Raw genomic sequence first — 24747 nt, forward strand, 5'->3', positions numbered from 1 at the left:
TCCACTGTTAGATCGTGCCGATATCCTGCTGATCAAATGCTAGATCGAATCTCCATTGCAGGAACATCGGATCCATACCCAAAACCAGTTCAGCGAGTCTTGTCTGATACCCAAAAATATTTGTATTTTGATACTGTATTAACTACAAGTCTTGAGAGCTTGACAGAGGAGGCCGAGTATGAGCAGAAAGCAGGAGGAAAAAACCTTGAAATAAAGACTTTATCTTATCTCTCACTCATGAAACCTGGCCACACAAATCATACGATTAAACAATTATTCAATGATAAATGATTATGATTAAATGATTATTAATTAATAAATTCAATAAAAACAAAGAAAATATATAACACAACCCAAGGACTTAGATCCCTCACTGTCAAAATAAAAACTTGATGATTTAACATTTGAAAATGAATACAATATTACAGTTGTTCTGTAAAGTAAAATTATTATTATTTTTCGTAAATACTTAAAATAGTGATATTTATTATTTTGTTTAATATTTTTAATAATGTAATAATAATAATTATTATTATTATTATTATATAGTCATGCTGATATATAATGACAAGATTTTTGGCCAAATTGTGCAAAACCTGGAGCTTTAAAAAAATACAGTTTAAAATGCAATCACAATTTTACTTTCCAAAATTATGCTTCCTCCCTAGTAGGTTGTACGCAGTATACTGCACAGTATTTTGCAAGTAGTATATACTAGTATTCCACTGCAGACGCAGCCAGAGAGTCTTCAGTTCAGGGCGTGGCTTTATGAGACACACAATCACCACAACTTCTTTAATTGTACTTCAGCCATCATGTCACCGTTCTATATTTCCCTTTTTTTGCTAGAATTTTGATATAAATTATACCATTTTATTAGCAACTATTTGTCTATTTGGGCTTTTTGAAGGGACCTAGAATGGGTTTTCCTGCTTGAATGTTGATTATTTTCCTCATATTCTCCATTGTTGCAGCTCCTCTCTTCCAGTTCTGGGGTGAGTTTCCCGAAAGCATCGTTGGTGAACCATGGTCGTAAGTCCCATTGAACTCTATTGGTAACGACGGAACTTGCGACCATAGTTCGCTTTGGGAAACGCACCTCTGTTTAGTTCCTGTCTCTATGAAGCCGCACCTTCTGAAAAGCACAATGTGCTCTGATTGGTCGGCTGGAGCAGTGTGTTGTGATTGATGTTTGGGAAATGTCCCGCCCCTTATCATAACCGCCATATTCAACCCACACTACTAACTAACTCAGCCAGGCCCTGCCCCTTTATTCTGTGTATGAATTATTTAAATGAGAAATATTCTGAAGAAAACTCAATGGAGGCGTTTCAGGAGTTCAGAAACACTGATATAGAGAAGAACTGGAGCTTTGCAGAGCTTTTTCATGCTCAAACGGCAACATTACACACTAAAGAAAGATGAAGATGGGAAAAATATAGCATAATCCTCTTTAACATCCATGAGGTGCATCATTACATCATTCATGTAGTAAAAAGAGTAGAAGAGTAAAAGAAGAGTGAAAGAACGTTCATCTCATTCCTCTGACAGTGTAAGCATCGGCCATAGCAGCTGATTCATGATGTTATTGTGATTTTATACTCGATTAATCCCATCAGCACAAGGCCTGAAGCCTGTGTTTGTGCACCGTCATTGTCTTTGTGTTCATCCTCCTCCCATCAGCCCCTCCTCTGCAGTCGTGGTCACTCGCTCGTTTCGACCAGCAGCCCACGCTAACACCGTCTGCCTCGTTCTCTCAGGTTCATCTCTGTCTGACAGACGTGTGACTCCTCCACTCATGTTCATGTGTTTCTGTTTTGAGTGAGACATAATGTAAAGCTGTACCCATGTCAGACTTATCATTCATTTGTTATGAATGATCTAATCTTTTAGTTTCCATCCATCCATCCATCCATCCATCCATCCATCCATCCATCTATCATCCATCCATCCATCCATCCATCCATCATCCATCCATCCATCCATTTATCCCTCCATCCATCATCAATTCATCCATCCATCCTTCCATCTATCCATCCATCCAATCATCCATCCATCCATCCATCCATCCATCCATCCATCCATCCATCCATCCCTCCATCCCTCTGTTTATCCCTCCATCCATCATCCATCCCTCCATCCATTTATCCCTCCATCCATCATTCATTCATCCATCCTTCGATCCATCCATCCATCCATCCATCCATCCATCCATCCATCCATCCATCCATCCATTTATCCCTCCATCCAATCATCCATCCATCCATCCATCCATCCAGCCAGCCAGCCAGCTATCCATCCATCCATCCATCCATGCAATCATCCATCCATTCATCCACCCATCCATCCATCCATCCATCCATCCATCCATCCATCCATCCATACCTTCACAGTGCTGGAGCCTATCCCTTCATATATACTAGGTCAAATAATCACGATTTGGCAATTATGTAATAATTGTGAGAGGACTGGCTCTGTATGCTATTGGTTTGTGTGAATAGAGTAGTGGGATGAGGGGATGAGCTTTAAGGGGCAGTTACAGATTTTAACACTAACATGCCCACAGCAGTGCGTTACTCTTTACCCAGAAAACACATTCACACATGCAGCCTCAGTCAAGGGTCTTTCTCAGCTCCATGAAGAGAAATCTTAACTGGAGCGATGACAAATCTCTTTGTCAGCTCAACCAATTCACCCAGAGAGGAGTTATGTAACTGTGGTGAAGAGGAGATTGAGAGATTGGTGGCGTCACAAGGGTATGATGAGGTCACTGACATCATTCGGATGATCAGCATAGACTTTAAGTGAAGTGTCTAATTTTTGGGGTTTTATAATTTCTCATATCTTAGATTAATATGCAGACACAATTATAATTAAGCCATGCTGTGGCTCTTTCAAAAGCTCTGTTTGTCTGAGCATCTCTACCAACAATGACAAGACTATCTGTTTTTCTGACCTGTGACAGAATGGAAGCCATTTTTTTGCATTGTCGTTTGGTAATGGTAACTAAGAGATGCAATATAAAGGCATGCTAAAAAGCACACCGCTAAAGTCTGTTGCATTCAGCGTTCAAGAAACAGATTTGTATTTTCAAGGCCACATTAGAAACTTCAGCAAAAGTATCCATTTAAGCATCCATTTATTATTAATTATAAGCATCATCATGTATTAAAGTGCTTCCATTTTATCCCTTATAAACTGATGCACTGATACAAACATGGTCCAGAAATCAGATGTTGTGTTCATTGTGTATACTGGAGCTAATATGTTTTAAAAATCAGTCTTTATTTATATATTTATCTAAAGTGTGGTGTATTATATTCTGACATATTCAGCAATATATAAATAGGAGGATATTATTAATATTAAATAGAATTGTTTAAATAAATTTGAATGTAGGAAGGTAAAAAAAAAAAAGCTTCTCCGTTTGAAACCGATTCCTAAGTCTGATGTCATTTCCCCAAGGGGCGGCCAGCCAGCAGATGTGCATGACATGATGTCATCGACGGAGCGGCAGATGCTTTTCCAAGCAAAACAGCACAAACTGCCACTGAAAAACAAACAAAAAACAATCCAAGATTAAAATTAAAACAAGATTAAAGTAAACATCGAATGTTATGTTATGAATTATGAATAAATTAACTGGTACTTGAGCTCTTTTTTTATTTAATTTCAATTTTTTCTTTGAGAGCAAACGGCTGGTCTTAAGAATGCACTGGCTATTGATCAAATCTGGCTTCCTGATGACTTTCCCAGCTGTTTCTGCTTGTAAATGGAGAACAGTTGCAACAGGACAAAAAGTAGTTGAGCAGTGATTCAGATGAGAACGCTCACTGGGTATTTGATGAAGTAACAGTTTCTCGTTAGTGTGCCTGAGTAGTGTGTGTTAGTGAATGTGCTGTCCGGTTGCCATAGTGACTTTGCTCAGTATGCAGGCCGCTCCCTGCTCCAGACAGCTCAGCTTTGTCTGAGTGAGGTCATGTGATTACTCACGGCTCCGCCCCTCGGGACTAGCATTTAATCAGGGAAGGATGCAGGAAACACGCCCAATGCAGCTGATGTGTTGCTGGGACCTGCTACAGCCTTAGGACAGAATGAGATATGATATTAAAGTGATCATTAATATGTTTCAAATACAATTCCTTTCTCACACTATGTAGCACACAGTGAAAAATGGGGAAAAAAGGGAAACCTGTTGTTGTCATGCAAAAGCCTTCTACAAATCAGTGTTATTTTAATTTTTTTGTTTTATTAGTATTTTGAATTGGCTTTATCTGTATAGTTTTAGTTTTCATGTTAAATTTTGTTTAATTTTAGTAATTTCATTATGTGCTTTTGTTATTTTATTATTATTATTATTATTTGTTTTTAAAATTTATACTGTTATTTATTTTAGTTTTATATGTAGTTTAAGTTTTTATTTATTTTGTAGGTAATAATTTTAGTGTTTCAGCTTAAAACGTATTTTAGTTTATTGTCAAGGCAGCATTTCCTACTTTTGCTTAGTTTAAAGGTGCCGTAGAACGCGTTTTCACAAGATGTAATATAAGTCTAAGATGTCCCCTGAATGTGTCTGTGAAGTTTCAGCTCAAAATACCCCATAGATTTTTTTTTATTCATTTTTTTAACTGCCTATTTTGGGGCACCATTAAATATGCACCGATTCAGGCTGCGGCCCCTTTAAATCCTCGTGCTCCCCGCCCCTCGAGCTCGCCACTGCCTTAAACAGCATAAACAAAGTTCACACAGCTAATATAACCCTCAAAATGGATCTTTACAAAGTGTTCGTCATGCAGCATGTCTAATCGCGTAAGTATGGTATTTATTTGGATGTTTACATTTGATTCTGAATGAGTTTGATAGTGCTCCGTGGCTAAAGCTAACATTACACACTGTTGGAGAGATTTATAAAGAATGAAGTTGTGTTTATGAATTATACAGACTGCAAGTGTTTAAAAATGAAAATAACGACAGTCTTGTCTCCGTGAATACAGTAATAAACGATGGTAACTTTAACCACATTTAACAGTACATTAGCAACATGCTAACGAAACATTTAGAAAGACAATTGACAAATATCACTAAAAATATCATGGATCATGTCAGTTATTATTGCTCCATCTGCCATTTTTCGCTGTTGTCCTTGCTTGCTTACCTAGTCTGATGATTCAGCTGTGCACAGATCCAGACGTTAATACTGGCTGCCCTTGTGTAATGCCTTGAACATGGGCTGGCATATGCAAATATTGGGGGCGTACATATTAATGATCCCGACTGTTACGTAACAGTCGGTGTTATGTTGAGATTCGCCTGTTCTTCAGAGGTCTTTTAAACAAATGAGATTTATAAAAGAAGGAGGAAACAATGGAGTTTGAGACTCACTGTATGTCATTTCCATGTACTGAACTCTTGTTATTCAACTATGCCAAGATAAATTCAATTTTAAATTCTAGGGCACCTTTAAGTTTTTCAACTGATATTTATATTTTATTTTATTTTATTTCAGATTTATTTAAATTAGTTTTAGTTTCAGTTAACAATAATAATCCTGCTACAAATTTTATCCTTTGAATGCCAAATGGTGACTGTTTCTAATGCCATATTTTGCGGCGTATGTAATAATGGCAATACTTAACAATTAGGTTCAGATTTTTTAACATATAATTAATGCAATAGCTAAAATTAAATAACAATGAACTCTACTTTTATATCATTTAATAATTTAGGTTCATTTTAATTTCTATATATACTAATACATTTTTAACATTTCAAGTTGAAGTGTATAAATAAATGTATTATGAACAAACATGAAATTCATGACATGACATATTAAGACAACAACTATATTCGGAATGGAATATTTTGCATTCTGTAAAGTATACACTGAAGACTGATCACTATTGTAAAAAATACAATGTGAATCATTATGCAGTATGCCATGATAAACAGTTCAGACAGTAGTATGCAACATTGTTATTATGTACACATTAAATTCAGTGAGTCAGTTATCATAAACTGTTATTTTGCACTTAATTAAGTGCAATTTTGTGTAGAAATGTCTAGACTCTTGGTGATCTGAAGAGGTTAATATCAGAATATAATGAAATATAATGAAAGCAGAAAATAGTATTATGCCATTATGCTATAATACTAATAGTCATTTTCTAGCAAGCAAGGTTGTGCATAATATAATTTCTTTAAGGTCGGAGCAAGCAGTGACTCAGCAATACAGCATGATTCTCATAACCCCCCCTTAATCCTGAACAAGTAGATACAGAAAGATTTCTTGTCTTTTTGAAAGCCTCTCCTTCAGTGTGGAGACCCATTTAGCAGTTTAATGGGGTCATGAACTCTGTTGTTTTATTGTTTTATAATGTTTCCTGTGGTGCACTTATAATGTTAGAATGCTTTTTATATCAAATTGTCATCATTTAGAAATAAAAGGCATTTTTCCTACCCTGATTTTATCCTCTAGTTTGAACGCTCTGTTTTAAGGGGCGTGTCTGCTGTGAGACTTCAGTGTAAATGCCCACTGTTGTGATTGGCTAACATCTTTCCATATGAAATAGCTAAGCATTACTCTCTCGAAAACTTTTGGCACGTTTTTTACTATTACAACTCTCAAGGTTAACTAATCGTGAAAAGTGTTGCATTACATTTAGATCTATGGCATTATATTTAGATTGTGAAAGGTTGCAGTGATGAACATGTAGTCGATCACAGACATGTTGAGCGCATGAAAGCAGTGATCTCATCAATTACAACTTAATTTCTGCACACTAACAAATGCTTTCATCATAACTAACAGTGCAAACTCAGTGTAACTAAGAGATCCGTTGAGTAAAACGGGAGTTTTGGCACGAGTCCAGAACTCAGTCACTGATAAATTCGTGCTGTTTGATTGACAGCTCCAGCGATTGTAAAGGGAGTGTTCTTTGATCGCTTTCTAAATATAACTTAATGACAGTTTTAATAACAGATTATTTTCATCTTACTAAGAGAAACAAGGTGAAGTTGAGCGTTTAGTCACTGGTTTGATTTACTGACACACAGACTATGAACATCTGACTGTACATGAATCATTAATATCAGATCAGGCATTAGAATTAACACAGTTACTGACATGTTGTTGCATTACTGTCGAGTCCATATCGTAAAAGTCTGTTTGCAAAGCCTGCGCCGAAATGTGATTGATTTACCAAAGAATCCACAGTGAAATGTACCGAATACAAATAAATAAAGCTCAACTGAGACATTCACATTGTTGAAAATAACCATATTCCTAGCATGAGGATCCTTTGAAAGGTAATGTTATTTTTGTCCTGTATTGCTTTTCTCCTCTAATTTTTGCAATGATGAAGTAGGCGTTGATTTCTTCTGCAGAGGTAGAGTTTCACCTGTCTATGATCAGTCGTTCGCTGGACCTGGTGTCAATAAAAGCTCTTATTGGACTAACAATAAAGTTTTCAGTTCTGAAACTTACAGGATATTCTTATAGTACGATGACCTCTTATATATCAATAGCTCAAGAAAAAGTTGATTTCTCAATTCATGACCCCTTTAAAGTCTGTCTTCTGTAAATGAAAGATCCTTTGTTCAAATGAGGATTTTAGCTTTTGAAGTCATCATGAAATTGAACTTTTCTTCACTTATTGTGATGTATATCTGAGTGAAACGGCTTCTGGAACAAGAACAGATGTGGGCGGGGCTTGATTTTGTCCATGGGGAATTGATTGGATGGTTGTGGTTTGCTATTGGTGGATCTCATGCAAGTGACAGGTTGCCCCGCCCTCATCATCAGAGAAGAGATGAGATGTCGCTGCAAGAGGGAGGGGAAGTTATTCCAATTACCAGCAAAGATTGTACGAATAAATAATTTATAATAAATATAGAAAATAAGAATGGTGAGTTTAATAGTGCTCTGTTTATTTGCTTTTCTTTCCTATGACAGTAATGCACAGTAGACACTCTATTGTTGTATCACCTCATCAGTATCGTCACAGCCGACCCTCTTGAGAGCTTCATTAGAACATCTGAGCCTGAACAGTTGAGTCCTAATGGCTGAGGCGGTAATCAATACACATCACAGTCCTGAGACCCCAACTCTCTTCTGATCTCTCTATTGACCATGCAACATTATCACACAATTATCTTCTGAATCATGGCTGAGAGGGGGTTTGGTCTGAGAACATCCTGCAGCTAATGGATCTTGCCAGTTTTAACTCTCTTGCTAGCCGCTTGAGGCTTTTAACCTGATAAAGATAAAGCTCTTATAAAGCCACGGTAATGTAGACACTGGCGGCTGGATCAGGGAGTGTAGGTTTGGCTGGTTCGCTTGGTGATGTTACCCCTGCTGGTATATGCCATAGCTACAACCATACGGACCCATCTTTCACCATTGAGAGTGATTCAGCATTTCCATGTATAAAAATACAGCTTCTGAAAGCAGCAAACTAATTGCAAATATGTTGTATGTAGATGTTTTACCAGTGACCAGAATGAAACTGGACGTTTCTGAATGGTTAGTGGATACATTTATGTAGTTGCTGTGGAGTTGATTCAACTCATCCACTAGCATGTGCCGCCATGTTCATCTTTTGTGTTGAATTGACCCTCGTTTGTGAAGCAGTTCGGCGTAAAATGACGGCATGGTAACAACACTCTACTACAACAACTCTTCCTCTTCTCTAAAGCCCGGGATACACTGCACGATTTTTGGCTGTCCCAGACGAAAGATTGCCATCGTGAAACAATCATGGCGATTTCGGTCATCGTGGCTCTTAATTGGTGGTCCTATGTAGTACAGTGAGAGAGGTTCAAAGACGGCCGTTTTCCTGGTCTTGCGACCAAAGATAGCCTACGATCATTTTCTGACAGTGTCATAAATTCATCATGATCAACGCACAGTGTGTTTGCTGCTACGACCAACGTCTAATGACCAGCCAATGAAAATGTGACATAAAATCAAAGCTAAAACTTAAAACTGCTTAACTCAAGCTCTTTTCCCTTCGTCTTTCGCCGCTTCCTTTTTATTTTCAGCACACATAAAAACTGCCAAAGTGTGATTCAACATGGTGTTTTGTTTACCACTAGTGCATGCTGATGATGTTTTATTCTTTTATAAATCTTGCATCGTAGCCTACGAGTCAATTGGTGTCATGATCGTACAGTCTACATGCATGTCGTACCCAAGTTTAGTAGATCCATGTCACACAGTCTGATAAAGTAATGATCTTATAGGATTGCTAAAATCATGCAGTGTATCCAGGGCTTAAAGCAGCCCAACGTGGCCTCACCCTCTTTGTTGTGTTCTCAGGGGCGGGGTTTATGTAAATTTTATTGCTTTAGCTGTGAAGGATATGGGGTGTGATGCTGTAGAAGTGGCAGATCTCCCTCAAAGCAGTGATTGTGTATCTTGTAATGCTGTAGCTTTCAGTTCTTTAGGCTGTTTGTTTGGCCCATATGAAGGCGTGTATGTCAGCTGGGAAGATTCTCTGTCTCATGAATGTATTTCACATGCTGACCTTGCCTGAGGGAGACAATCTGGTTTTCTAACTGCTGTGGAATGAGGAGAACGTCAATTGCCGTTTATCTCGCATGGCCTCGTGTGTTTATTTCTTAAGTTTTTAAAGACTTAAAATGTTGTGGTATGGCCCATTTCATTCCATTGAAAGGCTGATGTGCAACATTTCTGCTAGGTATTTGCAACAATGCAGCCATGAAGGCATTTGATCACCAGACATATGGATGATGACAAAACTGCAGCCCTGGCGTCAGCTTTGCAGTTGTTCAGTTGTAAACAAAGATTGCCAAAGTGTGTTGCAATTCTAGCATGTTTTCTGCAGGTGTACACCTTCATTATCATTTACTGTGTTTCTGCAAACCTTTGCTGAACTGATTTTATCATCATTGCACTGCAAAAATGTTGAGCCATTTAGTTTGCTTAAAATTGAATCTTGAAGGGATGGTTCACCCAAAAATGAAAATTCTGTCATCAATTAATTACCCTCAAATCCATAAGACTTTTGTTCATATCTCCTCAGTTGTTTATCAAAGTTTGATCAAATGTTGTTTAATTTTCCAATGAAAGATGACAATTTTTTACATGATTTGTTACATTTAATGAGCCCTTAGCAGATTTTGACTCTAATCCTCTGAAAGGTGTAACACATCACCCATAATTATGACTAAACACCAACAGGTTTGTTAAGATGGGTTTGGTGTGGGAACTTTTATGGGTCAAAGGTTCTCAGTTCTGGCTGGTTTTTAGGTGCTTTCTGGAGTGGTCTGGGTGTTTTTTTTTACAGGACCAGGTTAAAATATCCCACTTCAAAGTGAACTGCTGAGATACTGAGATCCAGATCGCTGTTGTGCCCTTGAGTGGGTCACTTAACTCTGGGTTGCTTCAGAGGGATGATCCCTGCAATTTGTGTTGTGCAAGTTGCTCTGAATAAGCTGTGAGTACAAAACATTTGTTAAATGTCCAGTAACAGGCTGTTGCATGCTGAGAGTTCAGAGGTCATGGTTATTATTAGAGCTGCACGGTTTGGGAAAAAACATATAATTGCAAAATTTCTGATAAAAATGGCAAGATAAAATGTGATTTACATCAAACTTTTGATGGAAAACCAGAAAATTTTGATGGAAAACCAGAGGTGCACTGAGACACTGGCGGATCATGAGCTGCTCACGTGTAAATAAACACAGGGCCACGCTTCACTCTACGCAGCACATATATTTATGAAGTTCAGTCTCAGCCTTTGTGATTTGACAATTGCACTACGCTACATCACAATTTTTTTTTGTATTAATCGTGCAGCCCTAGTTATAATCCACACTCCTCATGATCATGTCATGAAATTGAAGCAAAAAAAGTTGTACAAAAAAATGTTGTATACCCGTATATTGTGTGAGCTTTGATCAGGAGATTTCCAGATATTTCACGAAAGGGTTTTAGCAGCACCCTAATGAGCGCAGGTGAATATTGGCACAATAACTGGCACAAATGCCATACAGCTGATGATGACAGGAGATCTGTGTTTTGTTGGAGTGGCTGATCATAGACATGGCTGTTCTCAGCCCCGACCGCACTTCCTTCCCCGTTCACTGATGTTCTGTACGTGGCCCTGCTGTACTGTATGCAAAGTCCTATGCTCGCTGACTGAGGAAGAAACATTGTGCTTAATGAGGCGAAAAACCTCGAGGTTACATATTAAACCTGAAGAAGCAATGTACAAAAAGCTGAGAAAAACAAGAAAACGATATGCTTTAAATTGTATGGGATTGTTTTCAGGTTTTGGTTCAGGTTTTTAACACACACACACACACACACACACACACACACACACACACACACACACACACACACACACACACACACACACACACACAGAGGTTAATGGCAGATAAGCTAAAAGTACCGAAAACAGGGTTATTAAAGTTAACCAAAAGTGTAACCACAAACATTTCCGTTACTTGAAGTAAAATGAAATTGAACTGAAATAATATAAAATATACAAAAACTTTAACTTATTTCAGCTAGTTGCCAAAGCAGCATTTCTTGCTTTCATTTAGTTTAACTTGATGGACTAAAATAATTGAAACTAAAATAAAAATTAATAACAAAAAAAGTACATAGACATATTTAAAAATAAATAAATCTCATAACAATGTCAACAACATACAACAAAATGATTAAAATTTAAGCTAAAATTAAAATGAAGCCGGAAAATATAAAAATAAAAATTAATTTAAAATATTCATAAAAACTATAATAACTAAAATAACACTTTTTTGTGTGAATCTCCTAAACGTGTCCAGGCTCACCCTTAATAGAGTTTATTTTTTATTCAAATTTACTTTGCATAAATAAATTAAATTAAGAATTGTTTTGCATTGTAACCTTATTTTTCAAATAATTTATAGATTTTTTTTTTTTTATTATTGCTGCTGAAAGTAATAGAAATTGAGAAAAAAAAATGCAAAAATGAATTGTTTAAATGCTGAGAATTTGAGAGGAACATACTTAATTACTATGAAAGTGAAGAATCTCTAATTTGCTTTCATTTTCTTTAAGCAAAATACAGAATTTTGATTTTTGCTGGATAGTTGACAAGCTTAAGGCATCTTTATTTTTTGTAAGTGGCGATGATCTGAGGTTGTGTGATTCAGCTCTGAGGGTTTGTCCTGTTTAGTGTGATTTTTCTTTATGACTCATATATCAACATAGTAGCTTTACACCCTATTCTTTTCCTTGAAGAGGAAAGGTCAAATGAAGGTCAAGTAAATGTTATGTTTTTCTAGGATTACTTCAGCACTACATTTTAAAGGCAAACATGCTGCGTCCTGATGCCATAGATTGTTTTTAAAAGCTTTACTGGATATTGTGACTTGAATACCCAAGGTTTTTGTTCTGGCAAGATATCATGCGATAAGCATCGTATTTGATGCGGGATGCGTGTCAGGCATTTCGAACACACACTATCACTTGAAATCATCTTTGCGATCATCTCTTTAAAAGTGAAGTGTGTCATTTCTGCACCACTAGCGGCACCAAATGCTTTTGGAACACATTTTAACAATTCGTATTTAAAAAAATACAAAATAAACCTTTAACAGAGACCTGTTTCAAACTGTTTTTGTCGACTCATGTACGCACACCAGCCACATCTATGAAATAGGAGTCACTTCATACGCCTCTTCAGCTTGCTGTGATTTATGAACCGTAATGCGTTTATAAGTGATATGTGTATCACAGTAAAACAGCTGTAGTCATCACTTTCTGATTAGAGCGTGTCGTCAGGCACGGGCTTGTTTACTTTCGCAAAGACTGAGTTGAGAAATATAAAATAAACATGAGTCAATGTGGCACTAATGAAGCATTGAGCTGTAAAATCAGCTATTTATGAGTGTTAGTGACCTTTGACTCCAATTTACTTTGGTAATAGCCTAGTTATTGTCTCCTGAAGTCTTTACAGTAAGTTTATCTTAGTTTTATGGAGAGTTGACTCATTGGTATGTGGAAGAATGCTGTGATCGGAAAGCAAGAAAACACAGATTTTTTGGCATCCTGAAGGGGGCACCGTTTACCTGTTATTCCATCATTACATCATTCTTCACGAAAGCTTCTGCCTCAGGATGCTGATGCCACCTTTCTTTTTATGCAAGACCCATGCACATGCATTTAAATCGTTTCATTAATCATATATACTGTAAGTGAATAGTGTTTCTTGTGTAAAGCTGTTACTAATGTCTTAGTAGAAATGCTTGATTATTTTTACTAGTGGTGCCTACAGTGATGCAGAAATGATATGCTTCACATTTAAAGTTAAAAAGAAATAAAATTGACCCTATTTACTTTGAGTTCACATTCCTGGTCTTATTGTGGCAATTGTTTTGGCTACAACTACATATTTTAGGCATTGTTTTACTGCAGCTAATGCAGACTTTCTCAAATCAGTTAATGCTGGTTAACATTAATGTACTGAATATTAAGGCATTGATAGCAAATAACAAAAGTGGATGATGCCAGTGTTTCCAGAGGGGGATAGTCACAATACCCTGCAAACTCTAAATGTCACATGATGGAAGTTAGATGGGTTGTGAGTGTCGTTTCATGTTGACTTTAATAGACAGTTGTTTAATGAAGAATCTGTTACACTCAGTTTTTCTGATGATCTTGCATCTGTAGTGCTTCCATGTTTTAAAGAGCATTATATCTAGACATAGCCCTATAGATGAGATCATAAAACATCCTATAGCTGATGTCTTTAAATACATTCAAGAGTGTTCACGAATAAGGTCGTTTTTGATGACCTTGATTTTCCGCAGCACTAATTTAGTTACAGCTCACATTGACTGCTGGGAAAGAAGTACTTTCTGCACACTGCACACTATATACTGCAAACTGCCTCAGATTCTTTTTTTTTTTTAAATGCAAAAAGTATAAATTATGGAACGCTGAATATTTCAAACTAGCTTTGTTTTGTATTTTGTTGTTCGTTTAGGAAGTGGCTTTCAGATAGGCTATCTCAAAAATAATACAAATATGTGATAAGAAAGAGTCAAAAGTCAAGAACTTGTGGTAGTATGATAGTGTGCTATTCCAAACAACTTAAAAATGGTTCTTCATTCGCTAAAGTAAAACTTGTAAAAAGCCCCAAATAAGTGGTTATTATTTATTTGGTATATTTGAAAATTGTAGGTTAAACATTGACACATTTTGAATTCTTAAACAGTATGACTAAACACAAACGGCAACGTTTTGGAATCACAAGCATGTTTAAATGCATGAGTACATTATTGTTTTGTGTGTGTGTACAAAATGCAGGAGTAGATCCTGAAAATTCAATGGTTGACAGTGATAACCAAGAAAAAAAAAGGATACCAACAGCATTTATGTTAGATATTTTTGACGAAAGACTGGAACCTATTATTGTCCAGTAGGTTTTAGTCTGCCTTCATCGAAAAGGACAGTAGAGAACCAACAGAAAAGATATTTTGAAAAATGTCTCTGTGTTGTTTTGTCCATATTAGTGTTGTCAAAATTGCTGACTTTGATACCAAGTCGGTACTGAAATTTTTAAAATGTGACTCTTTGAGCGCTGTTGAGCGGATTCGTAAACACCTCTGATTGGCCATTGTGTTCACATGCTCATCAGATATGTCTGTGATTGGCTACAATTATCAAACACATTGTAAATAGACATCAATGACGCTCTTCACTGAGCGCTTATACAGATACACACGGGACCGGTCCGCTGATAGACACCTGCTTTCAAACGCTTTCAAACGCTTTCTCAAATGCTCCTGTGCGTTGATCTTTGTAGCCAATCACAGACATATCTGATGAGCGCGTCAACACAGTGGCCAATCAGAGGTGTTTATGAATTCGCACAAACCATCACGTTTTTAAAATTTTAGTACCGACTTGATATCAAAGTCAGTATTTTTGACAACACTAGTCCATAAAATGAAAGTCAATGGGATCTAGTGTAGGGGTCAACCGATTATCGGCTTGGCCGATATTAAGCATTTTTATGGTTATCGGTAGGGATGCACCGATCTGCCGCTTCCGATACCGATACCTGGGATTCAGTATCGGGCGATACCGAGCCGATCCGATATTCAAGTAATAAGAAAAGTGCTAAAATACCTAATAAACTGTATGCCTCACTTAGGGCTGTGACGGTCGGCATGACAACCGCACCGTCGTGGAGTGTCACCGGCGGTAGTGTGGCGTGTATATAATATATCATCTCAAAGGTTGCATTAACCGAAAATGTTCTGTCATTAATGGAATTTTTTTTTTTAGCAGTGACGGAAAAAATCTGCAGCCTGTCCGTCATTTTGACAGATTACTGAAGCTGATGCTGCTTGTAACTTTAAAGGTGCCCTCGAATGAAAAATTGAATTTATCTTGGCATAGTTGAATAACAAGAGTTCAGTACATGGAAATGACATACAGTGAGTCTCAAACTCCATTGTTTCCTCCTTCTTATATAAATCTCATTTGTTTAAAAGACCTCTGAAGAACAGGCGAATCTCAACATAACACCGACTGTTACGTAACATTCGAGATCATTAATATGTACGCCCCCAATATTTGCATATGCCAGCCCACGTTTCCAACATTATAAAAGGCATTACACAAGGGCAGCCAGTATTAACGTCTGGATGTGCACAACCAAATCATCAGACTAGGTAAGCAAGCAAGAACAATAGCGAAAAATGGCAGATGGAGTAATAATAACTGACATGATCCATGATTACATGATATTTTTAGTGATATTTGTAAACTGTCTTTCTAAATGTTTTGTTAGCATGTTGCTAATGTACTGTTAAATGTGGTTAAAGTTACCATCGTTTCTTACTGTATTCACGGAGACAAGAGCCGTCGCTATTTTCATTTTTAAACACTTGCAGTCTGTATAATGCATAAACACAACTTCATTCTTTATAAATCTCTCCAACAGTGTGTAATGTTAGCTTTAGCCATGCAGCATAGCCCCAAACTCATTCAAAATCAGATGTAAACAATATAACAGTATACAATACTCACATGATCCGACGCATGCATGACGAACACTTTGTAAAGATCCATTTTGAGGGTTATATTAGCTGTGTAAACTTTGTTAAGGCACTGTTTAAGGCAAGCGCGAGCTCTGTGGGCGTGGACCACGGGATTTAAAGGGGCCGCAGCATAAAATCGGCGCGTTTATAATGATGCCCCAAAATAGGCAGTTGAAAAAATTAATAAAAAAAAAATCTATGGGGTATTTTGAGCTGAAATTTCACAGACACATTCAGGGGACACCTTAGACTTATATTACATCTTTAAAAACATAATCTAGGGCACCTTTAATTCCCATGTGTTGACTGTCGTAACCGAATGCGACACGCAGTCTGAATGCTGAACTGAGAATGACTGACAGCCGCAGCGGAGGGAGGCATTTACGTGAACTTTAATTTAACGACTTAAATATTAATCTGTACCTCAAATTAAACTATGGAATGGCTTCAGAACACTTGGAATATAGTGCACAGAAACTTTATGGTGCTTTTTAATGTTTTTGTGCCTTTTGTGGAGCTTAACAATAACACAGAATAGTACACGCACAGTATCGGATCGGCCCCGTCCGGCCGATACCCGATCCGGCAAAAATGGCAGTATCGGAGCCGATACCCGATCTGAATATCGGATCGGTGCATCTCTAGTTATCGGTATCTGTCATTTTCAAAGCCGATTTGCAGATAAAATAATTAAATTTTGAAATACGCTATTTATCTCAAACTGCTCTCAACAAATGTCAAATTGAGTTATTTTTCACGACTTATTAAACATAAACGTTCAGTTACACACACAGATATGTTAAAATGCCTGCTGGCGAGTATACACGTAAGCATGTCGGTTGTCTTCAGTGAATGTGAACAGCATGTGTAACAGTATATTCCTTTATGTCTTAAAGAGCCTTTAAACCTGCTACTGTCTACTAATTTATACAGTTAAGGCTATGTAGAGTTATTTTATATTGGATTATTATTAATATTATTAATATTATTATTAACAGTTCCCAGAATATGTTTAGAAGCATTTAAAGATAAGATTTTAAGTTTAATTAAGTTTAATTTTTATACCAGACGTATATATTGGTTCAAAATATCAGTTATTGGCATCGGCCCTGAAAAACACATATCGGTCAACCCCTAATCTAGTGTTGTTTTGGACCCCATTGACTTTCATTGTATGGGTAAAACCAGTTGAAACATCTTTCAAAATATTTAGTTTTGTGTGTATGCAGAGGAAAGAAAGTCATACAAGTTTATAAATGATGACAGAATCCCTCTAATGTAAATGCTGCTGGCATTGCAATTTTTAGTCGAGAATACAATTTGGTTGTCATTTCCATAAATAACTGAAGTGTACAGCACAGGGTTAATCACTGTATGAAGTAATGGAATCGATCATTGTTTCCTTAAAGAAACAGGCCCGTTCGTTGCTGCTTCACAAAGGAGCGCTGTGTAGAAAGTGTCACTGAATATATTGCTCAGCGCACTCATATCCTCAGAGGTTCATCCAGCAGCCTTGGTAACACACCGCAGTGAGCCGTCCTTATGTAAACATTCACCATGCGGCGGAGTCTGTTACTCACTGCGCGCTGCTGGAAAACCTGATGGGACTCGTTCTAGACGCTTGTGAAAAGCAAGGGAGTAGCTACTGCCTCGCGGAGAAGCCGACTCAAACACGCGGCGTCTGTAGCCGGTCTGACAGACATGCACGGCGCTCTGCTGAAGACACCTGGGCTGGGGACGCTCAGTCTGATGAGGGGAGACGGCCGGCGCGGCGCCCTGCTGGTGACGCTCATGTGCTGCATGGGTCAGTGTCTTTCCTCCTGGCTTTGCTGCAGTGTGCAGTATTTTCATTTTCATTTTCTTTCCATTTTCTTGATCTGCTGTTGTAAGGCTCTTTGGGGCAGAGTTTATCTCTGTCAGTGCTGAAGGGTTCAAAGTGCAGTGAGATTTTGAATGTTTCGCCGCTCCGGTCAGGTTGAGTTGACTGGTGTGACAGTGGTTCAGATTCATGCTTTGCTTTCTGGTAATTATAGGTGTGGCTGTTGCTCATACTTGGGATTAAATGTTAGAACAAACTATAAACAACGAGTCCTTTCCAAGTGACGTGTCATGTATGTCAAGGTTTTACCATATTGGTTAATTGTCTGATATTAGAGATTTTTAAATTCAGTGGTATTGATCAATGCTAGATATATATTGTATGCCTAATTGCGCTTGCAATTTTTTCCTTGATTTTTACATTTTGATTTCCAAAAAAAAAAAACCATTTAATGTAGAGCTGCAAGTTTAATCATTAAAAGATGGCTCTTGATTCAAACACCCTCACAATCTTATTCCTAAATGACAATGATTCGCCTGTGTCTGGTATACCTTTGACAAAACCACACTGAAACGGTGCGACGGTGCTGCCGCTGATCATGTATAGCTATGAAACGGCTTCACAAACAGTCTTTTCAGCCACACAGTGTCATTATTTCTGTTTTACAAGTATTCAAATGATCACTGGGAATACGAGTTTATAGTTTGGATATAAATACCGATGTCTACGGTAGCGATCAAAATAGAACAATCACCTTTTGAAAGTAACATGGTGCTGCAAATAATGATTGAATCATTACATCGTTACACCAGTAGGTGGCATCAAGTGACTGTTGTATGTATTTGTCATTGAATCAAAAACACTGATTCATCCAGTAATGAAACAAGTGAAGACTTTATGAGTGAGTCATTGAATCATTCATTCAACCGTTTATTAAATATAATTCATTCAGATTCATTAAACATTTTAAATAGACTGCAGCTAGTAACATTTTTGTTTAGTTGTTTATTCAGAATTGTTGGAGAATCATGATCTCTGTTTGAAACAAAAAATTGTGATTGTCATTTTTTCCAGAATCATGCAACTCTAATTTAATGACACTGTTAAAAGTAATCTTTAAGTTTAATTTCAAAACAGAAATGAATATCCATTTTTCATACTGTACACAATGATGTTGTTATGCCTTAATTCACGTCTAGCATTTAAAATGATTTTTATTTATTAATTTATTAATTTATTAGATGACACAGCAGTTTTGTTATTGTTAACTGAAACTAAAACTATTGGGTAACACTGTACAATAAGGTTCATTAGTTAACTACATTAGTTCACATGAAGTAATAATGAACTGCATTTCTACAGCATTTATTCATCTTTGATAATGTTAATTTCAGCATTTACTAATACATTATTAAAATCAAGATTGTTTTTGTTAACATAAGTTATTGCACTTTGAACTATAATGAACAAACGATGAACAGCTGTATTTTTATTAACTGATGTTAACAAAGATTAACCCATACAGTAACAAATGTATTACTCATTGTTAGTTCATGTTAGTTAATACATCAACTAATGTTATCAAATGATCCTTATTGTAAAGTGTTAACACAAATTTATTTCATTAATTGACATAAACCTTAAATAAAATACAATATAAATAGTAGGTGAAAAACTTAAACTTAAAACAAATAAAAATAAATGGCAACGAAAGCTGACTGCGGGGTTGGCTCATGTTGGCAGCGTCTGTGTCCAAAGTTGCCCTGACACACCAAACCGACGCTAAACAGCCGACGGCCAAGTAGCACGTCCGTTCTGCGCCTGCGTAAGATGAAATGCCTTTCCGAACCAGCAGGTGGCAGTAGCTGAACAGCCAATCAGAATGATCAGATGGCCTGGCGGACCGACGAGCTCCGATGCCGATTCAACATGTCGAATCGGCCGAAAAAAAGCTGACGAGGACCAACTTCAGCCGACGGTGCGGAACACACTGAGAAAACTTAGTCGGTGACGAACAAAACCTGCCTGCCGGCCGACCGTCGGCTTGATGTGTTCTTGCCTTATAAATAACACTAAAATATCACTGCACAGTATAGCATTTTAATGTTACACATTTGCACATCAAATACGATCTGATTGCTGTTATTGTGCCGCTTCATCAAAACACCCCAAAGTATGCGGCTTGTTATGCTTTCTGTTACTTTCAGAATGGGATTTTTACCTGACGATGAATAAAGTATCCTTTTAAATCTCACTAGCAATGGGCACCAAATCCCAGATAACATAGCTGTAAAAAAACATGACATGTGTCACATCGCACACCCTTTTCAAGTGCTTTTTGCACAATCATCAGCATCAGATTTCTCCTGATGAATGATAGAATTCAGATAATCCCATATAGTTACGTTTGAAGTAGAGTACCATATCTATAGAGCGGAATATCATGGAGACATCTGACTATTAACAACCACAGTAAATAGTAAATGCATAGCAACACAAGTTTTCACAGGCAAACAGCACACAGATTCTCCTCAGAGAGTGTAAACATGTAGTTTTAGGATTAGTTGTAGCTCATCCCACTGTTTTAATTGACAAATGGTGAAATAGTCCTGTTTTCTGCACTGCAGGTCTCTGTTAGAGAACAGGCCCTTTTCAAATATTAATGTGCAACACTGAACAAATGGTCAAGTGATGATGATGATGTCATGATTATGAATATGTCTGATTAAGAGAATCTGCATGATGTTAAGAACAAGTTTGCTTTGCTTTCCTTTTTATATGAAGATGACTGTTCACTGATGGGGTTTGAAATACTATTTATATTTTTATTATACTGCTGTTTTATTAAAAGACAGAGTCCTCTCACAGTTGAGCTGTCTGTGATGCAGGCCTGTCTGTTGTCATGGACACAGGGAACAAAATACTGTGGTTGGGAGCGCTGTGTAATGGAAGCAAGAGTTGCCTGGGATTCAGTCTTTTTCTGTAATTAGCTTTCACATCCTGTCCAGAATTCTAGATTAGAAACATGACATTACAGCATGACAGAAACCTCACATGCCAACTAACATTAGTATTTATTTCCAGGTTGTAGCTTTTGTAAAACTACGCAGAATGGGTACATCTTGTTTTAATGTTGTAGTGTTTACATGCAAGACATTTTTGATGTATTTTCAGATGAATACAGACTGGTCATTTCATTCCCAATTCCCATCATGTAGTGATGCACTGAAATCAATTTTGAACTGAAACCAAAAGTAAAATATTAATTTAGCTGAAAAAAATGAATGATTCAATGACTAACTCATCAAGACTTCACTTGCTTCATAACTGGATGAATCAGGGTTTTTGAATGAATCTCTTGAATGAATGATTCAATGACAAATTTCAGAAACATTTTTCAACAGTCACTTGTGTAATTGATACAGTCGTTATTTGAAGTTACATTCAAAAAGGGATTCACTCTATCTTGATCACTACCATAGACATCAGTGTTTATATCCAAATTATAAACTTTTATCCCAGTACAGAAATAATGATACTGTGTGTTTGAAAAGACTGTTTGTGAAGCTGTTTCATATCTATAGATGACAACTGCTCTCTCTGGATCAGAACACAGATCTGAATGTTCGCTGTGATCGGACTTGTCAATTTAATAGACAGAGCCGAATCGCTGTCATGAATAAGATCGTGTGTGTGTTTTGAATCAAGATTGCGATCGTTTAACAATTAATCGTGAAACTCTAATGTATACTGTCATGGTTGGGTCCAGTAGAGAGATTAAAGTAAAGGCAAGGATCTAATTGCAAGCAATATTTATTTGCACAATGAAGATCGCAACTACACTCAAAAATATTTTACTTTAACTCATTTAAATCATGTACAGTGGTTCCATATGATTTAAACACATTATTTCTATTTAAATACTGTAGGTAGGATGAACTTGATTTAGGACATGTTTAAGTTTAAGATTAATTCAGTTTAGTTCATCATGCATGAAGTATGATAACATGTTTCCATTATGTGAAACCACTGTCCATAATTGAATTGAGTTAGTTTAAAGGGGTCCTATTATGCCCTTTTTACAAGATGTAATATAAGTCTCTGGTGTCTCCAGAATGTGTCTTTGAAGTTTCAGCTCAAAATACACCACAGATCATTTATTAAAGCTTGTAAAATTTGCCCCTAATTGGGTGTGAGCAAAAACACGCAGTTTTTGTGTGTGTCCCTTTAAATGCAAATGAGCTGCTGCTCCCGGCCCCCTTCCCAGAAGAGGGCGGAGCTTTAACAGCTCAACAACAACAAAGCTGGAGAATCTCACGCAGCCAAAATGAGGATTGTCAGTAACGGTGTTCAGCCTTACATTGTTCAAACCGGAGTCGACACTGATGGAGAGACTCAGGAAGAAGTTACAACTTTTAGACGTTTCTGAATGGTTAGCGGATAAATTTATGTAGTTGCTGTAGAGTTGATTCAACTCATCCACTAGCATGTGCCGTCATGTTCATCTTTTGTGCAAATCCAGTGTTGAATTGACCCTCGTTTGTGAAGCAGTCCGGCGTAAATTGACGGCATGACAACAACACTCTACTACAACAACTCTTCCTCTTCTCTAAAGCAGCCCAACATGACCTCACCTCCTTTGTTGTGTGTTCTCGGGGGCGGGGTTTATGTAAATTGTAGGGTTTGTGATGTCACTAACCCAGGAAGAAGCTTGTTGTAATCCCTACCAGCCGTTTGTTGCAACATTACACACTAACTAAAGTTAAAAAAGGGAAATCATAATCAAGGACATCTTTACTGTAATACAATAAAAATATTCCTGCCATTGGTTGAGCCAGTATCACTGGATATGGTGTCAATACTAAAATTTATTCTGAAAGCAGTCCTAACATCTATCCTTCTTGTTTTTCAGATGAAAGAGACCGAGTCCAGAAAAAGACTTTTACAAAATGGATCAATCAGCACCTCTTAAAGGTAGGTCTGTTTTTCTTGTTTTCATGACATTGGGGTCTTGTATCAGTGCACATTTCTGAGGTCAAGGTTGGTTGTAGAAAGAGAACATTCCCAATATGCTGTAATCTGAATTATAGCAACAAAAAAACAAATATACATGTACAAACAATGAACTGTGAAAAGGAAGGTGTTAACATGTGCTTTAGTTCTGTTTGGGAGGGACCTGGCAGCTCCTTACACGCTTCATTAATTCTTCAGGTGTGCCAACGTCTTCAGGGCATTTAAAACAGGTCCCATAATAAATGTTAGATCTTATGATCAGTTTATTAACCGTGAAGCACATGTCGGCATGCCTGAACATCCCATGATATGCAGAATATACTGTTTCTTGGATAAAAAGAAGTCGTCTACAGAACAGATCATTTTATTGTGAATAACAGGTATAAAATTAATCAGTCAAACTAGTTTTATTGTCTGTATTTTCCATATGAGGTCCAACTACCTTTTCAAGTCTGTGCAAATGTTTTGTGTTCATTTAGACTTCATTTCAGGTACTCCTAGGCAACAAACTTATCTAAGACGGCAAGTAACAGCGTGTCCGATATAATCACTTCAGCTTGATTTTCTGTTGAAGACAAATCTCCAATCAGAAAAATGACTTTAGATAGCTTTTATTTTTATTATTGTCATTATTATTACAGTCAGTAAGGTAGCAGGATATTCCACCATAAAGAAAACAAAAAACAAAAAAACAAGTAACAACGTGATGGATAATTTGATATGGATAATTGTTATAGTTCACTCTGTGGAATGTTCTAAATGACTTGAGTAAAGTGTTCATATAGATCAACTGTTCTCCATTAAATGTTTAATAGATCTCTGTTTCAAGGTTATTATTATAACTGAAACTAGAACCATAAAAAAACATTTCGTTACTTGAAATGAAAATAAATGTTAACTGTAATAATAATAATAAAAAAAAATAATAATATTTCAGCCCTTTGCCATGGCAACATTTCCAATTTTCATTTAGTTTAACTTGATGTACTAAAATAAATTAAATAAAATTAAAACTGAAACAAAATTAATAAAACCTATAGAGACATTTAAAAAAAAAAGACAAACACAACAAAATTACTGAAACTAACTGAAATTAAAATGAAAACGGAAAATATAAACAAAATATAATTCAAAATTTTAATAAAAACTATAATAGTATCTCAAAGATACTAAAATAACATTGCTCTAGATTGTAGTAGTATGATCAATACCACAATCACTGTTCAGGGTTTAGTGAGCTTAACGACTAGCAGTAGCACTAGAGTTGGTGTAGGGGTTATGTTTTGTTCTTTTAATTCATTTGTGTTTTAGGGGCAGTTTTTTGTATTATTACACCACATCGTGTATGTATATTAGCATCATTTGTTGTTTTCTTGTGGTATGGGATAGAGCGTTAGGACCCGGAAGCGCTGCCGCGTGACGTCAGACTTAACAACCGGATAGTGTTTCATCGCCATCTAATGGCCTGGCAGCAGAATACAGTGTTTTTAGTCCTTTTCACAGATTCGTGTGAATGGGGATCGTTTTGACAATGACTGTCATCTGTACAATCTGGAAAAACGTATCCGTTTTAAGTGTATTGTTGTCGTGTAAACGTATCCTTAGTTTAGCTTTCCCTTTTTCTGTTTCTAATTCCTTGTTTGTTTCTGTGGTTTCTGATTAATCACACACCTGTTTCTGTTCTAATTCATTAGCTCTTCCTGTGTCTCCATTCATGGTTCAGTCTTGTTTATGTCTATGGTTAACACGGTTGTGTTCAATACTTATTCCCTGTTTGTTCTTGGTTGGATTTATTAAAGACTGGTTTGTTTGGACTCTCTATCGTCGTGTACTTTACTGCAGCC

General features: G+C 36.8%; 1 protein-coding gene across 12 annotated transcripts in view; it reads left to right on the top strand.

The window, feature by feature from the left end:
* Positions 1 to 24747, top strand: part of dst (dystonin) — a 215873-nt gene that overhangs the window by 29928 nt on the left and 161198 nt on the right. For all 12 annotated transcript variants that reach the window (XM_048205886.1, XM_048205887.1, XM_048205888.1 and 9 more), the window contains exon 5: positions 22803 to 22864. In XM_048205886.1, coding sequence (XP_048061843.1) covers positions 22803 to 22864 — 62 coding nt within the window. The remainder of the gene's footprint in view (positions 1 to 22802; positions 22865 to 24747) is intronic.

The sequence above is a fragment of the Megalobrama amblycephala genome, linkage group LG10 (assembly GCF_018812025.1).
Source record: "Megalobrama amblycephala isolate DHTTF-2021 linkage group LG10, ASM1881202v1, whole genome shotgun sequence".
Taxonomy (NCBI): Eukaryota; Metazoa; Chordata; class Actinopteri; order Cypriniformes; family Xenocyprididae; genus Megalobrama; species Megalobrama amblycephala.